Genomic DNA, 13,324 nt, shown 5'->3' on the forward strand with positions numbered 1-13,324 from the left:
GGGGTTTGGAGATGCAGAGGTGCATTTACATCCACTGATGCCCACATTTACCTGCTGAGGAACTATGACTGAATCTATTTTTTTGAAGCACCTTTTTCCTTCCTGTCGTTGACATGTCTTTGATCTTTATTGCGCCTGTATTGTTATGAAGAAAGAGCTGCTGCTATCAGTTCAGTCAGGGCCAAGGTTTACGGGGTGACGGTCCCTCTATCCTATCTGTCTTCAAAAGACAAGGCCAAGGGCCGATGTTCATAAAACACAGTGTCAAAATGTCCTCCTGCGTGTATGTGTGTGTGTGTGTGTGTGTGTTCAGGTGTAGGTAAAATACCCTATATAGCCTTGTGTTTTTATTGTGCTTATATTTATCCACTTCTGTGACCATGTCACCTGTTATTTCAAACGATGGCAACTCTACTTTACTGAAATTACTGCAGAAACAACAACTTCTGAATTGACCTCTGCTTCTCTGGTAGCACGGATAAGAATTAAAAAAGCAACCAAGCAATGCATTTAGTTACATTTACCATTTGTTGCATGCCAGGTAGCATTTTTTTACGCTATGTTATCATTTGGCTCCATTGTAGGGTAAAAGTTACTCGAAATAGGCAAGCCATAGCCATTTCCATTCTACTACAATAAAACATTGTACTTACAACTGACAGCAGCTTAAATCTTATTTATAATGAATAACCATTATTTTGATGGAAATGACACGCGCGCAAAACACCAAATAACAATCTACGCACAGCATACTCCATATGCTGCAGGAGGCTGTGAGATGTGGATTAAAGCTCCTTTAAAATGTGTTTTGGTGGATTTTAGATTGAAGTTTGTCAGCTCAGGAGAAGTTAATCAATTAGGTGATCACAGGAAGTACATGTACATATACATTATTTCAGAAATAACAACCCTGTCATGATGAAAATATATGTCAGTAGCAGAAATTTTGATTTTTGGTATAAATCACATCCGATTCTAAAATAAAAGGATGTGCTCACTGTGTGTGTGTCAGAGAGAGAGAGAGAGAGAGAGAGAGAGAATGAGAGTGTGTGTGAATAAGAGATCAATAAGCTATACTCCTTGAGAGGGAACTGCACATCCTCTTCCCACCGATATAAAGACACGATTCTAAACAAACACATTTCACACACACACACACACACACAACCACATTAGAGTGGAAAAGAAAGAGCTTGAAGATAATAAAACGTCGCTAATGTTGGCGTTTGAGAGAAGCTTGTATGTGTATTCAGAAAATAACACTGCAGCTCTTTGCAGGGTGACGACGTGCCCTTGACTGTGCACACATTCAATCTCACTTCCTTTCTGTCAGTTGAGAAATGAGAAAAATAACAATAAAAAAATAAATAACAAGGGAAAAAAGGAGAGAAAAGAAGAGAGAATGAGTGAAAGGGAAGTAAATCCAGTTTCCTACAGTCACTCACCAACGACAATAAAACAGAAAAAGTAAAGTGGACAAAGAAAACCACCTTCTACTAATGTGGTGGAATGAACGTACACAAGAGAGAAAGATGGACAGGAAGTTGTGAGCAGGAAAGGGAATAAACTAATGTATGAATAAGAGAAAGTGAAATTCTCTGCAGCTGTGATTTCATTAAATCCACATCAAGAGACTCATTAAAAAACAAATCATCTGCTCACTACTGTAAATATGTGATTATCTGTCAGGAAAATTATACTTTTTATTTTATTATTATTATTATTAGGCTTGAGTCTGACTCTTAAAAGAAACAGACTATTTTATTTGTTTGTTTGTTTTCAAAAACAGTGTGATGTTACTTGACATTTGCTTCAATAAAATGTCATTTCTTTAACATTTTAAAACGTTTAAAGGCCTAAGACATGAACATGGAACATGGGATGAAATGACCGTGAAGTTACAAGTCAAACTGGTAAAAGAAACTTCCCCTTCGTTTGAAACAATGGTGTCTCAGCTTCAGTTTGAGATGATTCTGACTGGTGTCCCTCCTAAGCATCTTCTTAGCCTCTGAGGTGTAGTGATTTTTTACCACAGTGACTGACAGCTGACATTCTCTGTGTCCTGTGGAAAGTGATTCATAACCCCAGAGGCTCTACTTGTGGATAATGGACCACAAAAGGTCACAACGTACCAGGGAGGAAGATCGATTCTCATCCCTTTTTTTTTTTTTTTAACAAATTCTAATTCTAAGAGTTGTCTTTTGGTAAATGAGAGCTTCCTGCTGGACAGGAACCCAATTAATGTCAAATAGTTTCACAGCAAAAGTAAAAACGAAAAGAAAAAAGAAAACAAAGGAACATAAGGCAGAACCAAAGGAGAAGTAATGGATGAATGGATAGATAATGGATGGGTAGAGATGTTCCTTGGCCAAATATCTGGGTGTTTGTAGCACATCTGTCTCATCTCCTTCACCTCCAGGGCAAAACCGCTGCAGTTTACTTCTTCCCTCATACATCTCTTTGTCTGCATCTTCCATCCACCACACACTGACCACACTATGCAACTTATTTGACTCCTACTGGATTTAATGTACATATGTACGGTGCAATAGGAAGTAATCATTAGGAATCACTGAAGCGCATCACCTCCCCTTGTTTGTCTGTCTGTTCCCACATTTAAACGCACAATAAATTATACTCTATATGTAAAAATAAATCTCAATCTCAATGTGCCACAGGAGGTTCATTTTGTGACAATCATATCTCTATATTTATTCACAGTAAATTAGTTCTGCATGAGAAGTGAAACAATTGACAAGCTGACATGACTTGAATGAATGAAGAATAAAACTGTCCAACTGTTTTGGTTCATTCGTGCATGATTGAGTAATTCATTGTATTTATGAGACATAATATCGACATTTAAGTTGTAATTATGGCTGGAAGCATCTATTCCTGACTTAAACCCAGCACCAAAAACTGGTTTCGTATGTAAACCATGTTATACTATATTGGATTTTTACTAATATGATGATTCAGTCATTATATGTCCTAAATGCTTATGTCGTATGAAAGAAACGTCTGTGTGTGTGTGTGTGTTGCTTTATTTTCCCAAGGAGCAGGCTGGCTGATAACCACAGGTACAAATTTCACATTGGGACATATGTGTATTTTATTGAGCAACCTTTGGATGCTCAACCCTCCAAACCATAAAACAGGAGAACACACACCGACACTCCCAAGGTCTTGAAAACATCCACCTCACCCACCCACACCACCACATGCTCCGGTGAACACGCAGGCACCTTGAACTTTTAACAGGTTTTGTGAAAACCAGGTCACGGGGTTGTTGGGTTGAATGTTCTGACATGAGGGGAAAAACAATGAGAACAGAGGACATTTTAACAGCAAAATTATTATAGACTAACGCAGATTTCCCAGTATTTTCATTTCACAGACACAAATCTACTTCAGTTTGTTTACAACTTGAATCAGGGCAACACATAACAATGCAACTATGCCCATGTGTAACAGGTATAATGTTCACCCTTCTCAGTTAGGCAATCTAATCAATCTCACCAAAGTCACGATGATACATCATTATGGAATCACGACTACATTTCATGGGGATTTATTTAATAGCTACAAAAGTTAAGTGGTGGTAAAGTTTGGCTGAGGGACCCTGAGAGAGACATGGGAAGAGAAACAAACATAGCATGACTTTGAGGAGTCATTTTTTGATAATGTTCTTCCCCCTGCTTTGTTTACTTTGATAAGTGATTTTCCACATTTGCAAGAAGCCACAGATAAGTGGCCCGAACCTGTTGTCTTCAGCTGGGTTTTCTGTTTCACCTACTAAGTGCTTTAGAAAATTCCAACTGCTGCTGCTGCAAATTGACCTCATGTCATTTACACAAAACACTGTACATCACACATCGGAGAAGACACAGCCTAATGGCCAATTGCTGATTTAGTCTTGTGTGTTTCATGCTACCCCTACACCTGGGGCATTTTTGATAGGGGGGGTGGAGGGACACACACACACACAACACGTGCTGATTTGAGAGGTTATGGAGTTTAGTCAGACACTTCTGAAAGAGGTTGTAGAGGTTTGAAGCTCTCACAGCTCCAGACCTCATTATAGCCAGGCAGGAGGCTTCTGACTCCACTATAGCAGTCAGCCAGATAATTGCACTTACCCCACACACGCACGCGCACACACACACACACACACACACACATACGACAGAAAACATAAATATGTCAACAGGTTGTGCTCAGTCACAGCTGGTGTTCTCGCCTGTGTAGCTACTGTATCCAGTGCAGTGTAGAGCATCCACACACACACACACACTCATGCATTTATGATGAGTGCAAGAGCACATATAAACACACCTTTATATGCAGCCTCATGAAAAAACATGAAAACAAATATGATGATTAATGGGCTTATGATACACAGAAAGAATATGATGCAAAATCAAGTAGAAAAACCAAACGACATACACCCTCTTCTTCAGATGCACTTGGTAAAAAAATGTCTGTGTGATGAAAATGTGCATATTTAACGGTCCAAAGGCACAGGCTGACAAACACTGAAAATGCATTCATATGTTAAATCGAGCAGAGGTTTGATTAGATCTACATATCCATGACGGACTAACTAGTGACTAACTCAGTGTGAACAGTTATTTCAGTATTCTTTATGTATCTGTTATTTAGTGAGCTCACACCTTCAATGATCATTTTTATCTGCCGACACAAAGCTGACTTTGTTGTTTTCACTGGAGGAGGGCTCTCAAGTGTGGTGGCAAAAGTTGTCGTAAGGTGCCTGATGGGGAGAAATAAAGTTGGATAACCTGAGTTGGTTGTTGAAGCGTAGTTCACTCTATGGACAACAGCTCAGAGGCAGGTCAAAGACGGCTCTGAGGCACAGAGAAAGTTTGTATAGCTTTATAGTTGGTGCTCGCCTCCTAAGCTTCTGTGCAGCTGGGAAAGATGACCTTGGTTCCCAGGAACAGGCAGGGACGGTAATGTGTGGGCATTGCTGAGACTACAAGTGTTTGAAGATAATTGGGCACGTACTAGTGTGTGTGTTAAACCAAGCAATATATGAGAGCAAGTGTTATTTTCCATAGGAACTGAAAGAAAAGACAGTATTTACTTATGGAACACGTACTTTGCTGATCAGACTTTCTGTATGTGTTGTCTTGGCAATACAACTGATTTAGCATAAAAAAAAAAACACATTAGGTAGCCTCACATTTTCTTGGGAAACAGCAAATACACACTACAAAACATGTAGTGCAATGTCATGTAATACATTGCATGACAACTGTGGTCGCATCAAAAACAGGAACATTAAGTGATGGAGAAAGGAGAAAACTATGGAAATGGCTGAATAACACATGACTGACAACTGAGACACAAGCTTTCCCAAATGAATGCCTGACATTGTTACACTGGCACTGACACAGGAACATATGTATTTCATGAGAATGCTGCTAAACTGCCTACAAACATTCACACATATTACCATCCCTATCCCCTGCTTTTGTGATTGGATCCTCTCGAGAAAACCAACACTTTTGCTCTCAGTCTCAGTCTGTTAGCCTTGGTCCACCAACATCCACTTTAAGAGTGTCAGAGAGAACGATTTAATCCACTCCTCCTTTCTCTCCTCTCCTTCTAATTCAGCTGAACGTCTGAACTCCATCCCTCTGTCCATGCTGCAGTTCAGACCCTCTCCCTTCTCACTACCCCTCTCCCCTTTATCCCCCTCTCAGCACTGGGTAGCAGGGGTGGGGGGGGTGGAGGATGAGGAAGGGGATCAAAGTCATCCTGACGTTTGTTGCCCACTGCCCTACTTTCCTCTGCTTGACCACATTAGACCATGTGGGCCATTGGCCTACAGTGTCAATGTATGTGTGTGTATGCACGTGCATGTGCGTGTGTGTGTGTGTGTGTGTGTGCAGTGGACAGGAAGGTAAACTCTGCTCTCTTTGTGTCTTTATTGACTGCAAATTCACCTGACAGCATCTATGACCAACAGCTAAACAGTAAACTATATGATGACTTGTCATAATCAGACCCAAAAACACAACTTCATGTGTAAAATGAGCCAATCTTCATCACTGTTCAGAACAACCTAATTAAAAACAACAAAAAATACAAAAAAAAAGTATGTTTTGATATCTACAGAGCAGTGATCAACTACAGCACTACCTATACCTGAAGATCAAGTGGAAATAGCAGTGTAGCACACACATCATGATGATAATTAGTGAGTAAATAATGATTTCAAAAAAAACATTCTGCACCTTCTTGTAGGAAATTAAAATGAAATGCTGTCTATACTGTGATGGTGTCTTTCATGACACTTGATTTTAAATGTCAGAGGACAAAACTTCACTCGCATGTTTTCATATCCTCACTCGGTAATATATCACTGATACTGTTAATACAGGTTGTGAAAATGGTGAGGAGTAAGCACTGAAATGAATGAGTATGCAACTGAATGCATACTATTCATAATTTAAGTGGTAAATTCCATGACATAAACTGCGAATATATTAATATGTTCGCCCTCCACGTAATTATCTCCCCTTTAGGAAGCTTAATGAGCTTCTATAGTTTGAAATGGGTTCATGCAAAATCCTCAACCTGTCATTTTTGTCTGCTTGAAATTCCTCCTGATGAAGGAAATTAACAGCAGGTGATTATGTTCTATTCTAGTGGCATCCGTTCATTCATACACATGGCAGATATCTGCAATCGCGGTTAAGATCTTATTTGGCATTAGATGTGTATATGTGGAAATATTCCAGATAATACCACTAGATCCCATATTCCCAATAAAGATGATCCAGCTTACGGTAAAGGGGACACAATTTAAACAATCCGGCAGCTGAATAATACCAAGATAATGACATGCATTTAAGAGCAGGAAAATACAGTGGAAGTATGAAAAGGCTCATGACAACATGTTTTTGAACGAGCTATAGTGCGACACTGATCTTCAGAGACCTGAATCTCATCTGTCTTCACACTCAGAATACAGGAACAGGTTGTGAAAGCTTGTCTGTTAAATGATGGATGAACAGGGATGGAAGAAAGGATACGCTGTAGAAGCTATAGTCCACTAGAGTGTCTCTCTTCTCTCAGATCATTGTACTGGTCAATCTATCTATAACATTGTCTCTCCTTCCCAAACTAGGTTCTTGCTATCCTTTATTTTTCATATTTTGTGTCCTTCCCTTTCCCCTCTTCTTCCTCCACACTCCACCTTTCTTCTCCCCTCTCCTCAGTTTTTGTCCCCAATGGAGAGGACCTTTAATTTCAACTCTATCTTCTGAAAAGCCTCCTTTATCACGAGCTCTTTCCTACAGAACAAGAGCCTCCAGGAAATCAGAGGCAGCACTCTGTTGCTCCACTGCACGGCAGACAGGAGCCTCTTGGGCAGGTAGGTCAGCAGCACATAGGGGAGCTCATGTGGATGTCGCTCGGGAGCTTCAGGGGAGGATGAGAGGCTCATCGCTGGCCAGATTTGAGAGGCAGTGAAGGGGCCACTCTTAAAGAATATGGACCCTTGGAGCCAGAGAGATGTGGAGAGGCACAGAGTGCTCGCGCACAGTTTGTCATACATGCCGACATGCCCACTCAGAAAGCCACAGAGTGTAAACATCATGAAATGAGTCCATTGCAATTGCAAGCAGGTCTGGTGACCCAGCTCGCCTGCTGGCCACTGTGAGTTCCTTTCAAGGTTGGATCCTAGGGCGCTAGATGAATAAATTCACAGTGACAGCCCGAGTCAAGGTTAGTCGTGCTGCAGTGCACCGAGTTGCCAGTGGCACTTTATTTGCAGCTGTCGGAGGAAAACTACATATCTTTCAGGGAAGGCTTTCAGAAATAAAGGAAGCCATGCTCTTTTCCCAGGTGATGCTTCTATGATGGATTGTGTAAAATGGATGTGTCAAGCTCCATAAAAACACAACAACAGCTCCAAATGTCTAAAATTTCTCATTTGTGACAGTGGCAAAATAATTAACTGTAGTAATTGGCATTCTCAAATTCAAGCTGTCTGCTTCTGCCTGACTAGAATACAGTACAAGAGTTTACAGCTGTTTCATCAATTTAAGTTCAACCAACCAATGTGTCCTCATTCAATGAAACCTGCTGCACCTTTAATCTAATATCAGACACAGATATAGTATGTGCTCATCTAATGGCCACTGGCTGTTTTATGCAACCTTTAACACAGGTCTTTCCTGGCTTCATCAGTCAGCCACCAGCCACACTTTTCAAACCGCCAGTTCGGACCATTATACAATAAAAGCTTTTCACATCAGCTGTCACTGTTAAGTTGAGTGGAGAAGAAAAGGAAAAAGGCAAGGTGGCAGGCACAGGCTCTTAAAAGTGATTTACAGAGTTCTGCTGGTCTGGACATAAGCGTGTGTGTGTGTGTGTGTGTCTGGACCATCTGCTGTGCTGAAATGAGCTGCCTACTCCAGTTAAATGCCCTGACAGCTTGCTGGTTAGGAAAACACCCACCTGATATTAACTCTGGGAGTCAGATCAACCACAAGCTTTTTTGGCTGCATGTTCAAACTGAGGAAGCAGCAGCAGCAGCAGCAGCAGCAGGAAAAGGCTCCTGCCGACACGGCTGCAAATTTGGCTTTCACCATAGTTTCAGTTTTACGATGTGTTAAAGAGGGTTTTTAGACTCATATATATACATATATATATAGAGTGAATATATATATATATATATATATAAAAACATAAAAAACCTTAGTATTTCATAGAGACAAACTGATTGTAACCAGATATCACGTAGCAACAAAGTTTTAGGGTTTTATTTTAAAGGGCGAGGACAAAAAGCAAAAACCCAAACATGTCAGCTTTTAAGACCAATGGGAACCCTGAACAATTCTTGAATTATAGATCCATAGCTGTGCCTCAACCCCGGCAAAGTGTTTTAAATGTTCTGAACACTCCTGTGCATTAGAGAAATACGAGCAGTCTTTTCTGCCCGTCTCTCTTCATGGATTGGAGTCTAATTGAGCAGGAAAGGCACTCAGCTCCTCTGAGTGTTGTGGCATTTGGACGCCTACAACCCTCCTTTAGCCTCTATATCAGGTGTAGGGAAGTGGGTGACCTTTTAATGACAAGGCCTTAAACACCCTGCCACCTACTGTACGCACGCACGCACACACACACACACACACACTGAGCAGCATGCTCCCTCCAGCTGGCCTCCTCTATCCTTCCACCTTCGCGTGATGCTATGCGCACCAACCGTCTCATCTGATGCCAGTTTCTTTCCCTCAGCCTCTTCAACAGCATCTCTTCTCGCTCTCCTTCTGCTTAATCTCTAGCTGCCCTGCCCCCTTTTCCTGAACCTCATCAGCATGGTTTTATCTCTCAGTCTGTTTTTATTACAGAGCGAGAGGGAGAGATCTTGATGGAGACTGGTTGGTGTACTTACTCCCGCATGGCACTATACCCTATACAGGCTACACTTCACTACAACACTTCCTTGTTGTCTTTGCTCGGGAACACTTGACAGGAGTGGCAGCAAAAATGTCAGGTTAAATGCATTAGAGCACCATTCCAGTATGCCTTGGGTCTGGTCTCTCAAGACACAAATATACACATGCTAAAAAAGCATGACCGAGATATGTCTTAATTGGCCTTTTGTCCCCTGACTGTCTGCCATCATCGAAAACTCCGGAATTTAAGAAGTGTAGCTGCTTTCTTCAAACCTGCAAGCCTGACCAAGTGTCAACAATGCGTCATCGTAATGAAGGTCACAGTCCTGAACAATAATTCCACAAACAATAAAAGGTAAATACACCAAAATCCATTCGAAGATACTCGGTCCTTAATGGGTTGAACAAATTCCTCGACAGTGTGTGCATTCTACAGCAGCGATATGAAATAGAAAACCACACGTTATCGTCAACGTTACGAGCCTTACCATCGTCGTCCTTGCTGTGTGCGTTCTGGGGACTGTGGCGCATCCTCTCTCCTCGACTTGGTGGACTCAGGTCAGACGCTGCTCCCAGATCAGCTGCTAGCCATGTGGGCTCGCTCATCTCGGCCTCCTCCTCACTGCTCAGTGAACTGTCATCCTGACCACAGAAGAACAGACAGGGAGGAAAACAGTTGTGAAATAAAGAGTGAAAATAAGACCAACAGGTTTTTATATTTCGGGTATTTGGCATAATTTAAATCATTTTATGGGTTTGTTTGCACTTCAGCAACACAAACATGGTCCTGCCTGTGGACCTATAAGCAGTTGTAATATTCATATAGTATTTTAGTATAAATGGTTCAATCAAATACACTATAGTATAACAATGAACTATAACGCTAAATAAATAGTAGATCTTTCCCTGAGACAGCTTAACAGACGTTTAGCAAATCCTCTGACTTAATTAACACTAAAAGCAATTAATTAATATGATGTAGTCTATACACTGAGAGGAATTCCTATAAAGGACAAAAGACTGAATCAGCAAGGAATGCTGGGAGCTGTAGCCAATCCCAGCTGACATGGGCTGAAAGGCGTGTTACAAACTGGACCAGTTGCCAGTCCATCGCAGGGCCAGCATACAGAAATGAACAACCACCCACCCTCTCATACGCTCATACGCATCCAATTAACCTCTGCATGTTTTAGAACTGTCAGAGGAAACTGGAGAACACGGAAAAAAACCCACGTGCAGAAGGGGAGAACATGCAAACTCCATAAAGAAAGACAATGGTTGAGCCAAGATATGAACAAAGATCAGGTCCAGTGAATGCACCTTCAGCGGTGCAAAGGAAAGTGATAAAAAAAAAAGACATAATTAGAGGGGAAAAAAACATAGTATGGGTCATCAAAACAAAAGTCAGTACAAAAGCTAAAAACAACAACCTCTGAGGCATCATTTGGACAGTATCACACCACAGGGAGTAGTGCTACTGTGGCTGTTGTAGCAATAAGAAAACAAAGGGTGACATACTGGTTGGTGAGGGGTTAATCCTGCAAGAGACTGACTCAGGACATGACAAGAGAAGATCTAAATAGCTACAAGACAACTTTTCAGAAGACAACATTGCTGCTGGTGTACTCTGTTGTTCTCCTGTTCAGTAACGTCCTGTTATTCTACAGCTTCAAATGTTCCATTTTACACATTGACAACAGTATGTGCTTCTGGAAACACAGCATCAATTCGGCCAGAAGATAAAATCCTCCACGGATGTTTCCAACTGAGAATTGACCGAAGGTGACCATGCACATGTCCGTCACCTGCCTGAGAGTAACTGCATGCTAAATTTATTTTTAAATGACGTCAACTACCATCCGTTTTCTGCTGGTGGGATTAGATTTTGTGAACTGTTGCACTGCATTGTCACTTAGAAAGGTGAGACACTTGCCTGGGATCCTACTCTTTGCATTTAGACATTACATACACACGACATTATCCATGTCGCCCCTGCAGTGAGTCCATGTGGCAGCACTGACCCATATCTGTCTTTGAAAGAGCGTTCTCAGAGGAGGAGTTTCCCTGTCCTCGTCACACTGGGTTAGCTTCCTCGCAGCAACCACGCAGGCAGCATGCCAGAACAACCACACACACAACAACTGAAAGCATCAACGTAGCTCTGGAACCAGCTATGTTATCCAGATTGCTGTGTCATGACAAGACAAGCTTCCGTGTGTCTAATAAAGGGCAGATTGTTTAGATGCAAAAACTCACTGTTAAAAGTGCACTTGAGACGTTTCCTGGTGAGCATGCAACACCTCTGTGAGATTACTGAAGACACCATCAGTGGCATCCTTCAATTCTGGCTCTAAGTTCATGTTTTAGCTTCTTTCCAAGTGCCAAGACATATAATCTGTACTAAAGGGGTTTCCTGTTCATGACTGCTGTCTTTGCTGCAGGTCTGACTGTATTAAAGTATATATATTACTCCCTTTATAGCAGCTGAACCGAGGGTGAACATCATCACAAATGCAGTGATTGTCTGTGTGTTCAGAGGTTTCTAGTGTTCCGTCACGTTGTGCAAGCATTATCAGGAGCCAACACTACAAAGGCCTTTAAGGAGACAATAATAGAGTGCAACTTTATCTTAATTCACACTAGAGCTGAAACAATTAATCGATTAATTGATTATTAATCGATTACCAAATTAATCGACAACTATTTTGATAATCGATTAATTGGTTCAAAGCTTTTTTCATGATTAAAACAAATTTCCGATCATTTAAGCTTCTTAAATGTGAGGATTTTCTTCATTTCTTTGCTGTGGATAACAAAGAAATCATTCAAAGTTAATCACTTGGTTTGTGGACAAAACAAGACATTTGTGAACATCATCATTTCCAGGTTTGATGAACACCCGTCAACATTTTTTAAGGTTTTCTGATATTTTATAGACCAAACAATTCATCGATGAATCGAGAAAATAATCGACGGATTAATCGATTATGAAAATAATCATTAGTTGCAGCCCTAATTCACACAATTAATCTGAGATGATAAATAAAAAAAGAAGCTGGAAGAGTCACTGTGGTCATTTCTAACAGGAATAGAAAACCGTGAATTTCACAAGCAAGTCTGATCATTAAAACATAAACACTATCAAAACTGTCCTTTATTTTTGTAATCAGTTCTCCTGCATTGTTTTAATTATTGTTCAATCACTCTAAATAGATACAAAAATAAAAAAAGGCTAATTTCCCACAGTTCACGTGATATTCAACGGTTATTCCAAAACCAAATTCACTTTACAACACTGAAAAACAGCAAAATGACACCTACGTTGTCTTTTAATGAACTAATTGTTGCAGCTGCAGCTCGATTGTGTCACGTACATTACTGTCACATTACAACTGAAGCAATAAAGTTGCTGCTTTAATGACAACACTGACACGGGCATGCCTCTGAGTCCAGTTTTATTAACGTCGTTGTGGAGCAGTTCAACGATTAAATGCAGTTTCTCCAAGTAGCTTCTTGTTATTAAGGCTTGAAGTGTCACACGTGAGGGCGAATACGCAGAGATGACACACTTTCATATATGAATGAAATAAAATCAGTTCATAATTAAAGGTCACTGGAAGAACCAGGTTCAGAAAACCTATAAAAGCAAGAAACAAAGACTTATGAGCTAAATGTAATTCCACTTGAACAAAGATGTCCATGTAAATGCATTACAGACATTCTACTTTGTGAGCAATACTGCAAACTTGCAAATTGGCATGTTAATCAGCTCGGAGGCAGTTAGAGGCTGTTAATTCACCGGCGAGGCACATGAATCAACTCTGACAAATGATCAAATAGGGCCTTATTTTAATCTAGTCTTAATTCCTTTTGAATTACTACCATCACCAGCT

At 40.7% G+C, this 13,324-nt stretch overlaps 2 protein-coding genes across 6 annotated transcripts in view; one reads left to right on the forward strand and one right to left on the reverse strand.

Annotated features, from left to right (window-relative positions):
* samd11 (sterile alpha motif domain containing 11) overlaps positions 1-13,324 on the forward strand; it is a 1,171,052-nt gene that overhangs the window by 84,441 nt on the left and 1,073,287 nt on the right. The gene's annotated exons all lie outside the window — the stretch shown is intronic.
* LOC122777095 (nucleolar protein 4-like) overlaps positions 1-13,324 on the reverse strand; it is a 69,218-nt gene that overhangs the window by 31,952 nt on the left and 23,942 nt on the right. For both annotated transcript variants that reach the window (XM_044038089.1, XM_044038090.1), the window contains exon 2: positions 9,920-10,073. In XM_044038089.1, the coding sequence (XP_043894024.1) occupies positions 9,920-10,073 (154 nt within the window). The remainder of the gene's footprint in view (positions 1-9,919; positions 10,074-13,324) is intronic.

Source organism: Solea senegalensis, linkage group LG11, assembly GCF_019176455.1.
Source record: "Solea senegalensis isolate Sse05_10M linkage group LG11, IFAPA_SoseM_1, whole genome shotgun sequence".
Classification (NCBI taxonomy): domain Eukaryota; kingdom Metazoa; phylum Chordata; class Actinopteri; order Pleuronectiformes; family Soleidae; genus Solea; species Solea senegalensis.